The following is a 12347-nucleotide window of genomic DNA, read 5'->3' on the forward strand; positions in this document are numbered from 1 at the left end:
TATGTAATACCTTAATCAATAAAGAAATTTAAAAAATAAAGAAAAGCTGCCGACAATCATACATGGACTATTTCACATTATATAGGAGCTGACCAATGGTTATTGATTTAGCAACAGATGCATATTTGACATGAATGGTATAATTTCTCTAAATAGTATAATTTCTGTTTACAGAGAGATGAAAAGTGAATTAGTATCATTTTTTTCATCTTTTTTTTTCCTCTTTCTGATGGGTTAATGACCTGCTTCACACAAGCCCCACATTTTTGTTTGGGCTGAAGAGAAAAATCCTTGACATAGTCTGTGGGGAGCTGCTATAGGGTTAAGCCTCGGACTGACCTGTTGGCAAAGTCACAAACAAGTCCGAGCTTAGAGGGCACAGTCCTCTTAGCATAATTAGGCTTGACCTCATAACCCTCCCTAGATCTTATCTGGGAAGCTAACGGGCTGAGGGAGGTGCAGGAGTGGCCAAAACAAGTGAAACTTATAAGAACAGTGTAACTATGGTCTAAACAAGTGAAACTCACAAGAACAGTGTAACTATGGTGACCACTACCTTGTTTACCTCTGACTATAAAATAAAGGCTCATCTTGCCTCGGGATCTCTCTCTGTGGCCTCAGCCAGGCACAGGAGAGCCATGGAGACTAAAGAGAGCTATGCTGATCATCTGAACACTGTCTCCGTGTAAATCATTCTTCGCCGACTCCGTCTACACCTTTGGGAACCCCTGGCCCGCTGGGGCTGGACCCCGGCAATAGTCCATCTCGATCTAACTTGTGGTGTTACATTAAGCCCTCTATGAGTAGCTTGCATCTTGTGATCTATTTAATACCTTGCCTTTCTTATTAACAAAACCCAAACTAGGCCATGTTCAGTATGATCAGCCGGAAAGAATGTGGCTTGTCCGAGAAGGCGGGCATGTTCCCAGCATTCTTCTCTAAGAACAGCGTGGCTCACCATAAATGTGGAGGATGGCGTGTGTGGAAAGTCGGGGCCCCCAGTCTAATCCTTGGTTAGAGAACTTTTGGGTTTTTATTAATGACAATTTAAACACCCTGCTTTTCTATAGGTCTCCCACCAACTAATTCAACAGCTGCTTGTGGGGGCACACTGACATGATGGACTCATTTTAGGAGGAGTCTAAATGCTTCCAAATACCCTTTATGTACTTTCTAAAATAACTGCCCATAGAAAAAGATCATCTTGTAGTTCTAAGTCAAGGAAATGAATGATGTGAATACTACTTGAGTAAATCATGATGTTGTTTTGTCTCTCATCCCTCTGTTCAATGAAGCTACATCTGTCAGGATAACCTCTTTGCAAAAAATTGGTTGCTAATTTTAAGGTGATCAAACATCATTTAATCTGTTCAAGCGACCACACAGTGACTGCCTCGGTGGGCCAGGTATTCACTATATTCTGTCTCCTATTTTCAGAGGTGACCATACTAATTATTTAAAAGCGAACTCTTTAGGAGTATGAGGACAATTGGAGTCATATTTCCAGTGGCGCCTACAAGTCAAGCCTGTGAAGCATCACACTCCCCTTCAGCTCGCCTAAGCACTCAGAGCTTAGGGGACTCTAACCTATGGGACTCTAACAGTACGTCCTAGTCTCCAATGCCAATATCAGCTCCCTTTCGGAGAAGAGCCAACTTGACCATCACCACCAGAACAGAAACCCTGCAATGGGCACTACCATGTGCATGATTTTATTCAGTCCTGTACTCACCTTACCAAGGAGGTCAAATTTCTCTCATTTTCCTGAGAGGTGAAGTCATTTGCTGGGGTCATGTAGCCAGCAAGGGGCTGAGGCAAGCCTGGAAGCCAGCGCATTGCAAGCTCACAGTCAATGCTTTTCCCACTCTACCTGGAAGAGTAAGTCATCACCCTGAGATGCAGAGTTGTTGGTTCCCATTGCAAGGGCCTGCTGAGCGAAACCACTGACATGAGATCCAGCAATTGTTGGATAGGTTTTTCTCCACCCTGATGCCAAATCAGATGTATCTTTGACAGGACACTCGAGCCTTAAGGGCATCACCAGACAATATTAGTACTTGTTACCAAATATCATTCCTATATGTGACTCCCTCTATGACAGTGGTCGGCAAACTCAGTCAACAGAGCCAAATATCAACAGTACAACGATTGAAATTTCTTTTGAGAGCCAAATTTTTTAAACTTATACTATATAGGTAGGTACATTGTTATTAACTTAATTAGGGTACTCCTAAGGCCTAGGAAGAGCCACACTCAAGGGGCCAAAGAGCCGCATGTGGCTCGCGAGCCGCAGTTTGCCGACCACGGCTCTATGAGACAAGCAAATATGCAAAAACCCATGCATTGCTACTCTCGAAAAATATCACCAGTGAAATCCAGTCAATGTTGTTTTCTTCTCCAGTTTTGGCCAATTAGCTGTTTCTTATTCTGCCAGCTCTTTAAATGGACAGAAAGCAGGCCTTGAGTTTAGGGCTAGCCTTTGAAAGTGCCTTCAAATACAGGAACAGGTCTGCAAACTGGAGCACTGTGCTCTGAAGCTGTAGATGTTTTATTGTTATTGATGCCTAGACGACAGCGAATGTGGCAGGGTATCAGATTAGCAGCGGGCTTTGCTGATGGGGCCTTGCAAGCTGTGGCCGTGACCTGTAGAACTCCTCGTATTCTCCTTTGACAGAAATTATTCCCTGCAGCCCCCTCCCCACCATGTGCTCCCTCCTCACCTTGCATTAAAACATGTCCTGACGAGTCTGGCTTGTCCACGGGACATGGAGCCCCTCAAAAGCAGATATATTGCTCATTATTTTGGATCGCCTAGGGGTCTGGCAACTGTGCCTGGCACAGGTTGATGCTCCCTTCCCCTCCCCGCTCCTATTTTGGTTTATATCCTCTGAAAGTTCTCGTCTGAATTCTTTAAATATCATTGCTTCAAGTATCCACCCCGCTTTACAACAGCAATTTACCACTTTGATTCCTCGCTCCACTTTGCTTCTCCTGTTGATTTATGTTCCCTTAAATTTCTGGGGCAAGTCAGAGAGGTGGAGAAGAGACACTGCAGACTTCGGAGTCACTAGCCAGCTATGTGGCAAGGGGCGTATTTAATCGCTATGAGCTTATGAGGCTCTCGTTTCTAAGGAGAGAGTTGAGTTGGGGAGAAGGGAGGGAAGGGAAGGGGGAAGGAAGGAAAAGAAGAGAAGGGAAGGAAAGAAAGGAAAAAAAGAAAGCAAAAATGTCAGCCTTGTGTGGTCATTGTAGGAATTTTAGAAACTGTTTTGTAAGCTCTTGGCATTGAATTGTCATTCATTAGTTAGCAGCCATCTGTTTGTGTATTCCTGAGTCTAACTGTGAAGCCAAATAGACGATACATCACATATTGAAATAAGAGAAGATGTGTCTTTGATTTTTTTTTGTCACCATGATGGTATTTGTGGGTGAAAATTTTCCTTCTGGTTTAATCTCATTGGAATTTTTATTTATAAAGTGAATCATGTTACATTTAGTTCTTACTGGTATTAGGATCAACCTTGGTAGATGCCTAATATTAGCAAGCAGCACTTTCAGGTCATCAGATGAATACTCACGTAAAGAGGGACAACTCCTTAAACCCCTCTCCCCCACCAGGCCGCCAGTACTAATATACTGTGATGTAACCATCTGTATCTTAGTTTCTGCGTATAGCTTTTTAATGTGAATTTAGTTGACCCTTCTCCCTTTTTTCTTCCATCAAGCAAATATTAGTGAGGAATAATTAATAAGCAGACTTAAACATCTTCTAATCAAATAACAGGCCCTCAAACATTTTCAAAGAGAATTATATCGAGTTTGGGCAAAATGATCAATTATTGACCAGCATTCAGAGTGCAGTGAGGGGGAAAAAACACTGTAGAGTTTGTAGGAAGCTTAGATTTCTAATTGTGCATTGTAGGCGCTGGCATGAAGGTAGCAGAAAAAAATCTTATGATAGTATAAGATCAGAATTGAATGTCTAGAGTTATTTAATAAAAGTATTATGATTGGAGCCGAAACCGGTTTGGCTCAGTGGATAGAGCGTCGGCCTGCGGACTCAAGGGTCCCGGGTTCGATTCCGGTCAAGGGCATGTACCTGGGTTGCGGGCACATCCCCAGTGGGAGATGTGCAGAAGGCAGCTGATCGATGTTTCTCTCTCATCGATGTTTCTAACTCTCTATCTCTCTCCCTTCCTCTCTGTAAAAATTAATCAATATGTGGTTCTGGTGAGATAATACAACAATCCTGAGAACTCAACATACTTCCAGAACAGCGGTTCTCAACCTGTGGGTCGCAACCCCTTTGGCGGTCGAACAACCCTTTCACAGGGGTCGCCTAAGACCATCCTGCAGATCAGATATTTACATGACGATTCATAACAGTAGCAACATTACAGTTATGAAGTAGCAACGAAAATCATTTTATGGTTGGGTCACAACATGAGGAACTGTATTAAAGGGCCAGAAGGTTGAGAACCACTGTTCCAGAAGGTTTAGGGTGGGGTGGAGATACCAAAAAGACTGATTAAAGTCTCAGTGGTAGCCATGAGGGTGGTGAAGGGCTATTACCATGCAGCGAGCACTTACACCCACCATGTGGAGACCAGCAGGCACTTTTCCTCCACCCTCACCACTATGAGGCATATTATTACCCCCATATTTCCCAAAGGAGAAATTGAGCCCTAAAGAAGTCAATAAACCCGACCAGAGTCCAGATTTATTGGCAGAGGCTGAGCCGGGCTTTCAACTCATTTCTGGCTCTAGAAGTCTTTTTGACTAAATTAGGTCACAGAATAGTGACCTAATCATGTTGTCCCTCAAATCACCATAAATGCTGTGGTAGGCACCTATAAGATGGTCCCCAAGAGTCCCTATCTTCTCAAATTCGTGATTTGGCATTTACCTCCCCTTAAGTAACTTGTTCCTAACTAAGAGAATATGGCAATGTTGAGAGGACCGTTCCCTGGATGGGTTAAAAAATATTGTGATCTTCATCTTGCTGGCAGGCTCTCTTCCTAGCTGGCTTTGAGGAGGCAAGCTGGAATGTGGGAGAGGCCTGCATGGCGAGGAACTAAGGTTGACCTCTGGCTGCCAACCAGAAAGGAAATAAAGCCCTCAGTCCAGCAGCCCTCAAGGACCTGAATCTTGCGAAAAACCACACAAGTGAGCTTGGAAGCGTATTCTTCCCCCGTCTCTATATGAGATACCACCTCAGTGGACACCTTGATCTCGGCCTTGTGAGGCCCTCAGCGGAGGACCCAGATAAGCCGTGCCTGGGCTCCTAACCCACAAAACCGTGAGATAACAAATGTATGTTGCTTTAAGCCTCTGAGTTTGGGGCAATTTGTTAGGCAGCACTAGATCCCAAATACAAGGATCTCACAGAAAGGCCCAATAAAACCAACTGGCTTCCCACCTGTAGCCACAGTGTGAGACCCACAGAAGACAATGATGCTAGTTTTCAAAGTGACACATACCTCAACTCCCAGACTATATAGCACCCAGATAACGGGTGAAACCAATACAGTGAGCACATTGCCTCCTGGGCCTAATACATTTGCTTAACTTCTGTGTCAAAAGCATAAAACAGAAAAGGGTGCAACCACTAGGCAGAAACACAGTGAACTAATACACAGATGCAATGAATTAATAGACGTGAACAAACAACAAGGACATACTGAGTAACAGAAGTTTTAGAAACCGCTTGATTTAACCAGGCTGGAGTTAGAGAGAATTCCAACCTAAATTGAGGTTTTAAACTAGGGGATGGCTGAGTCAGTCCCTTGGGAATCATTTGGTATCCTGGCCGCTTAGGCTAGCTCTGTCGGGCTTAGCTTCATCATCGGGGAATAGTCCTCTGGATTAGAACGTTTCCAGCTTTTACAGAGCTTTTATTTTGTAATAAATGGAGAGTCAAGACAAATTCAAAAAATTTCTGGCCCAATTACATTTAGTAATAGGAGAAATTATGTTATTTCCCTTGGCTTTTAAAATTAGTCAAAGCTCACTTGGAATTTGAAAAATTCCCCCTTTTTGTTTGATTTTGTTTCCCTCTTCATTTACAGATTGGCCTTTATGTTCAACATCAGTTCCTTTCTACAAATATTAAAAGTGACAATTTATGTTTGACGATTTCCATACTAATGGGTAACCGCAGCTCTAAACTTTATTAACCCAGTGCAGAAATTTATAACTTTCTGTTCTGAGGTCGACACTTATTCATTATACTAAGTTACGTCCCTTCCACACCATTTCTTAGTACTGAGACATAGCCTTTGAGGTTAAGTAGCCCTGAGTTTGAAACCTGGACCATTCACTTACTAACCAAGTGGCCTTAATCTCCATGACCCTCAGTTTTATAATCTGTAAATGGGGAGAAGTATAAAGTCCTTGAGATGGAGATTTCCACATAAACTAAATGACATAATGTAAGTAAAATATTATGCTTGGTACATAATAAGTAGCTGTTACTGTACTTTAAAGATTTTCTCTTTGTCTTTGGTTTTCTGCAGTTTGAATATGATATGGCTAGGTAGAGACTTTTGATATTTATCCTGCTTTGTGTCTATGAACTTCCTGGATTTATGGTTTGGTTTCTGTAATTAATTTAGGAAAATTCTCAGCCATTGTTACTTCAGTTATTTTTTCTGCTTCTTTCTCTTTTTTTTTCTTTCTGGTATTCCCACTGTATGCATATTATACCTTTTGTAATCATCTTACAGTCCATTTAAATTGTTATTTAAAGATCTGGGAAGCAATGCATAAGAAATGTCAGGACAAAGCAATATAAAATATGACAGAGTTGAAGTACAGTAAGGGCTAAAGTACTGAGTGGATTCGGCCAAGAAGAGGTCAGCGGTGACATTTTGGGGGGCAGTTTTGACAGAGCATTGAGGGGGGAAGGCAGGCTACAGTGGAACAGACAATTCTCTTTTATCTGTAGGCAACTAAACTTGAGTGGCCACACAAAAAAGAATATATTGGCTCATTACATACAGGTAGTTGCAGTCTGCTGGTTGTTAGGTTGCCATATCTTTAAGACACATGGGTAAGAGGGGTGACATCAAGAAACTAAGTAATTTAAGCCATAGCCCTGAAGCAAAAAGATTGACAAACTCAAAAAAATACTCGTTTGACCCTATCCAAAAAAATCATTCCTCATCTTTCTTAACCCGCCCCCCCCACCCAATTTCAATCATGCCAATCACCTACCAGATTGGAAACTAGATAAACACCAGCACCCTAAAACACTCCTTTCTAAGCATCTCTATGAGGGATCAAATAATGATCGGCGATGCGTGTCTCCATCAGCACCGGGGTCATTCCAGTCCTGCTCTGCCTGGCCCAGAGTGGGGAGGACACCCGAGACTGGATTTTATGTTCTTTTCAGAGTGTATGGCATAGAACATAGGCCTCCCAGCCACCAGCTTGACTTGCCCAAAGAGAAGTTGTGTGGGAAGTGTCCCTAAGTCCCCACTGAACCAGGGTGGAGAATGAATGGCAAGCCAGGGCACTTAGAATTAAACGTTCCCCCATGATGACCTGGCAAGCCAGTCCCCCTGCACGTCTCCCTTTCACTGTATGATTTCGGCGTGAAGGTTGTCCTTCTAACCTGAAGGCCTGGAAACATTTTCAAACCTGAATTGGCCTATTCCTCGAGACTAGTAATGAACCTACTGGGATCACATCCATCTGTAGGGTTCCCCCAGCACTGAAGACATATTTCATCCTATAATTGAAAAATAGATTTGATTTCTATTCCATTGTGTCAGAGCTTACACTTCGGTCTCTCAGTGGAGCGGTCTGGGCAACAGGGAGATGGTCTAGTTTTGGAAAAAGATACTCTATAGACACCTGTGAGGAACACTGCGGAAGTGGAGCTAGAGTGATGTTTGAAAAGGGATTCTGATGCCTCTTTGTAGATGCTGCGGTGGGACTGAGGGACAGGAGGCATGGAGAGCCCAGATGAGCGGCCTCCCATCCTGGACTAGCATTTCCTGAGTCCCACTATGTGTCAGGCACTTGACATGAGTTCACTGAATCCCCTCAGTATCCCTGAGACTGGGTATCTATTTGAAAGAAGACTAAAGAAAACCCAGGAAGATGGCCAGCATAGCTGGCATAGAAATGACTGAATGGTGATTGGAACTTGAACCCAAGTCTGTCTCACTCTGAGACTACATTCTTTGCTGTGCTCCACACGAAACCCGGCTCGCTGTCTCTACACAGATGCCTGTTGTCTTATGGGTTGAATATTTCAAAATGTGATGCTTCTGCCAGAATGCAAGCAAAATAATTCAAGATTTCATGCTATTGACTCAGGCAGTGATACTTAGGACATTTTCCTATCGAGTTTCCGTTGTGAACTTTCAGCATTGTTTTTCTTATTTTTTCTCAGGGAATGCTAGAAACCACACGCCTTGTCAGGGCTACCTTAAGAAATCCAGTGACAAGGGGAAGCCCTCACACACCAGCAAAGCCTGGGCAAGGATCCCTCTAGTGCAGAAGTGGACAAACCTTCTCTGTAAAGGGCCAGAGAGTCGATGTTTTTGGCCCGTGGTCGGCAAACCGCGGCTCGCGAGCCACATGCGGCTCTTTGGCCCCTTGAGTGTGGCTCTTCCACAAAATACCACATGCAGGCGCGCACGTACAGTGCGATTGAAACTTCGTGGCCCATGCGCAGAAGTCGGTATTTTGTGGAAGAGCCGGTATTTTGTGGAAGAGCCACACTCAGGGGGCCAAAGAGCCGCCATGTGGCTCGCGAGCCGTGGTTTGCCGACCACTGTTTTAGGCGTTATGAGTCAGGCAGTCTCTGTCCCAACTACTCCATGGTGCGGTGGAAGCCCCAAAGCTGCCACGGACAATCCATAGTGAAGGAGTGTGGCTGTGTGCCAGTCCAACCACTTATGGAGGCAAGTTTGAATTTTATATAGTGTTCACTTGTCACAAAATATTACTCTTATTTTGAGTTTTTTGAATTAAAAAATGTACAAAGCATCCTTAGCTCCTGGGCTGTACAAAAGCAGACGGTGACATGGATTTGGCTCATGGACCGATGTTTGCCATTCCCTGTTGTTTAGGATCACACTCTCTTTTGTTTTTTTCATGTATGTTCAATAGTTTACTTTCAGAAAGTTTACAAAAGAGAGGCGATCCACTGATAAATAATTAGTGAGAACTACTGAGCATAATGACATTTTAAATCATATTAACACCAGTTTTTGGTTACTGGGGTGGCTCATAAAAAACAAAGTTCTGGGAGACTGGACCAGCATGTGCTGACTGCGCCTGCTCGGCTGTGCCCCCGAAGGTTTTGAAACATGAATTCTTCACTCGTCTTGATTTCTCTTTACTTAGGAATAGTTTCAGTTGTTGGAAAGTCTAGAGGCATGATGGCACCGGTTTGAAGGCCACACACAATAAAGCTCCAATGAAGAAGGATGGAGGAGAACAGAGTGGGAGAAGAATATGAAAATGATTGACCTGCACAACCAAGAATACAACCTAGGGAGACAGAGCTTCACCTTGGCAATGAAGGCTTTTGGTGACATGACCAACGAGGAATTCATGCAGGTGATGAATGGCCATCATAACCAGAAGCACAAGAAAAGGAGAGTGTTCTGGGAACCCTACGTTGCTGAAATCCCCCTAACTGTGGATTGGAGAGAAGAAGGCTGTGTCACTCCCGTGAAGAACCAGGGTCACTGGGGTTCTTGTTGGGCATGTAGTGCAACTGGTGCCCTTGAAGGACAGATGTTCTGGACAATTGGAAGACTTATCTCATTGAGTGAGCAGAACCTGTGGACTGCTCTCAGGCTCAAGGCAATGAGGGCTGCAGTGGTGGCCTAATGGAGAATGCCTTCCAGTATGTTAAGTCCAATGGTGGCCTGGACTCAGAGGAGTCCTATCCATATCATGCAAAGGTTAGACCCTGCAGATACAGGCCCGAGGATTCTGTTGCCAATGACACTGGCTCCGTGGACGTCCCTGAGCAGGAGACTGCCCTCATGACGGCAGTGGCAACCGTGGGACCCCTCTCTGGTGCTATAGATGCAGGCCATCTTAGCTTCCGGTTCTATGAAGATGGCATTTATCATGAGTGGCACTGCAGCAGCGTAGATCTAGATCAGTGGTTCTCAACCTGCCTAAGGCTGCGACCCTTTAATACAGTTCCTCATGTTGTGGTGACCCCCAACCATAAAATTATTTTCGTTGCTACTTCATAACTGTAATTTTGCTACTGCTATGAGTTGTAATGTAAATATCTGACATGCAGGATGTGTTTTCAGGGGTCGCGACCCACAGGTTGAGAACCTCTGATCTAGATCATGGCATTCTGGTGGTTGGCTATGGCTTTGAAGGAGAAGAATCAAGCAACAATAAATATGGAATTGTCAAGAACAGCTGGGGTAAAGCTAGGGGCAAGAATGGCTACATAAAGATGGCCAACGACCGGAACAACCACTAGGGAACCGCCACCGTGGCCAGCAGTCCTACTGTGTGCAATGATGCTGATAAAGAAAGACTTGATTGAGAACAGGATTTCCAGAGGAGGAATTTTTATCTTAAAACTGACCACATTTTACTTAATGGGATACAACATTTGAATCTTGAAGATCCAAACTGTGATTTGAATTCTGTGATGTTTCACATGGGTAAAATGTTACCACTTATTTTATAAGAACGTATACATTTTTACCTTTTAACATAAAACTTAATTTTTATTATTATTTTAAAAAACAAAGTTCTATATTTCTTTAAAAAACCCCTTTCATTAAATTTTTATTGTAATAATTGTAAATTCACATGCAGTTGTAAGTAACACAAAGAAACCCTTTGTACCCTTTGCTTAATTTCCCTCTATGGTTACAGTTGCAAAACCATAGCATAATATCACAAGCAGAAAGTAGACATTAATATAATCTACTGAGCTATTTAGATTTCCCCAGTTTTCCTTGTATTGGTGTGTGTAGATATGTAATAGCTCTATGCAATTTTGTCACATATGCAAAGTTGTCTACCACCAGGATGAAGATATCAAGAGTTCCATCACCACTAGGATTCCTTGTGTCATCCTTTCATAACTACATCCACCTCCCTCCTTTCCCCCCACCCCTAACCCTGGCAACCACTAATCTGTTCTTTACTTCTAAAATGTTATTATTTCAAGAATTTTACATAAATGGAATCATACAGCATATAACCTTTGGGAATAGGCTTGCTTGACTCAGAATAATTCCCTGGAGATTCCTCCAGTTTGGTGAATGCATCAATAATTCATTCCTTTTTATTGCATGGCATGGACGTACCACAGCTTGTTTAACCCTCTGTGCATTGAAGGACATTTGTGATCTTTCTAGGTTCAGGCTAACATGAATAAAGCTTTTATGAATGTTTATGTACAGGTATTTGTGTGACTATTTCATTTCTCTGGAAGAAATGTCCAAGAGTGCAGTTGCTGGGCTATCTGGTAATTTCATACGTATAACTTTTTAAAATGCCCTTTGGGCATATTTCAAAATAAGCATTTTTAACACGATCACAAAAACACCTGATACTGAATGATGCCATGGTAAAGGCCCTTTAACATTTTCCTGCCGTCACACATGTTCATTTGACAGGACCAGGAGCTCCAGATTAGGGACCTTAACTGACCCCAAAGGGTGACAAGTCACATCATGGTCAGTGAGGACTAAGCCAACAAAGAAATCACTTCTTCTGTCTCACCAGTTGATGCTCTCATCCTCTCACACGGCACCGGTAAAATCACAGATGGAAACAGAGAAAGACAGGGTGTTTCTCATCACGAAAGAAGGGACATCATTTACTTGACTCTTAGGGACGTTCTGAGCTCACATCCAACCATCTGTCCTGTGCCACAGCTTCCCTCCATGGGGTCTGTGTGGCTGCTCCGCTCATAACTTGAACGGCCTTATGGCACTGGCAAGCGATCAGGGACAGCCAAGTGCAAACATGCAAACAATGTTTAATAATTCTCCCGGGTGTGTATGGGAACCAGAAACTCCAAAGCTCTGCGAGGACAGCAAACAAACCCTTTTCATCAGGCCTCCAGGGGCTGTGCACCTGTATTGTTAACAAGTTGATTATACTGACGAAGGAGGGTTGAACCAGTTTTGATAAGTTACATCTCCTCAAATCGAAAGCCTTACCAGACAAGTTCTGAGGTCCTGAACAGCCCAAAGAAGAACTTACTGCAATTCTAAAGGGTGTCCCAAAATTCACGCAAGAAGTAATTTTGATAGAAAACACAGGTTTATAATCAAAATTGTAAATTTTTTATTGATTCATAAAGTATACAGTATAGGGTTATGTATGGAATAGCA

The 12347-nt window shown here is 43.1% G+C and overlaps 2 protein-coding genes across 2 annotated transcripts in view; one reads left to right on the plus strand and one right to left on the minus strand.

Moving 5' to 3' along the window:
- Positions 1-12347, minus strand: part of MID1 (midline 1) — a 351369-nt gene that overhangs the window by 321391 nt on the left and 17631 nt on the right. The gene's annotated exons all lie outside the window — the stretch shown is intronic.
- LOC102247427 (cathepsin L1-like) lies at positions 9852-10471 on the plus strand. Its single transcript, XM_014528838.1, has 2 exons — positions 9852-10132; positions 10315-10471. Exons 1-2 carry the CDS (start codon positions 9852-9854, stop codon positions 10469-10471), a joined length of 438 nt encoding a protein of 145 aa, XP_014384324.1.

This window comes from Myotis brandtii, unplaced genomic scaffold (assembly GCF_000412655.1).
Source record: "Myotis brandtii unplaced genomic scaffold, ASM41265v1 scaffold655, whole genome shotgun sequence".
Lineage (NCBI taxonomy): Eukaryota > Metazoa > Chordata > Mammalia > Chiroptera > Vespertilionidae > Myotis > Myotis brandtii.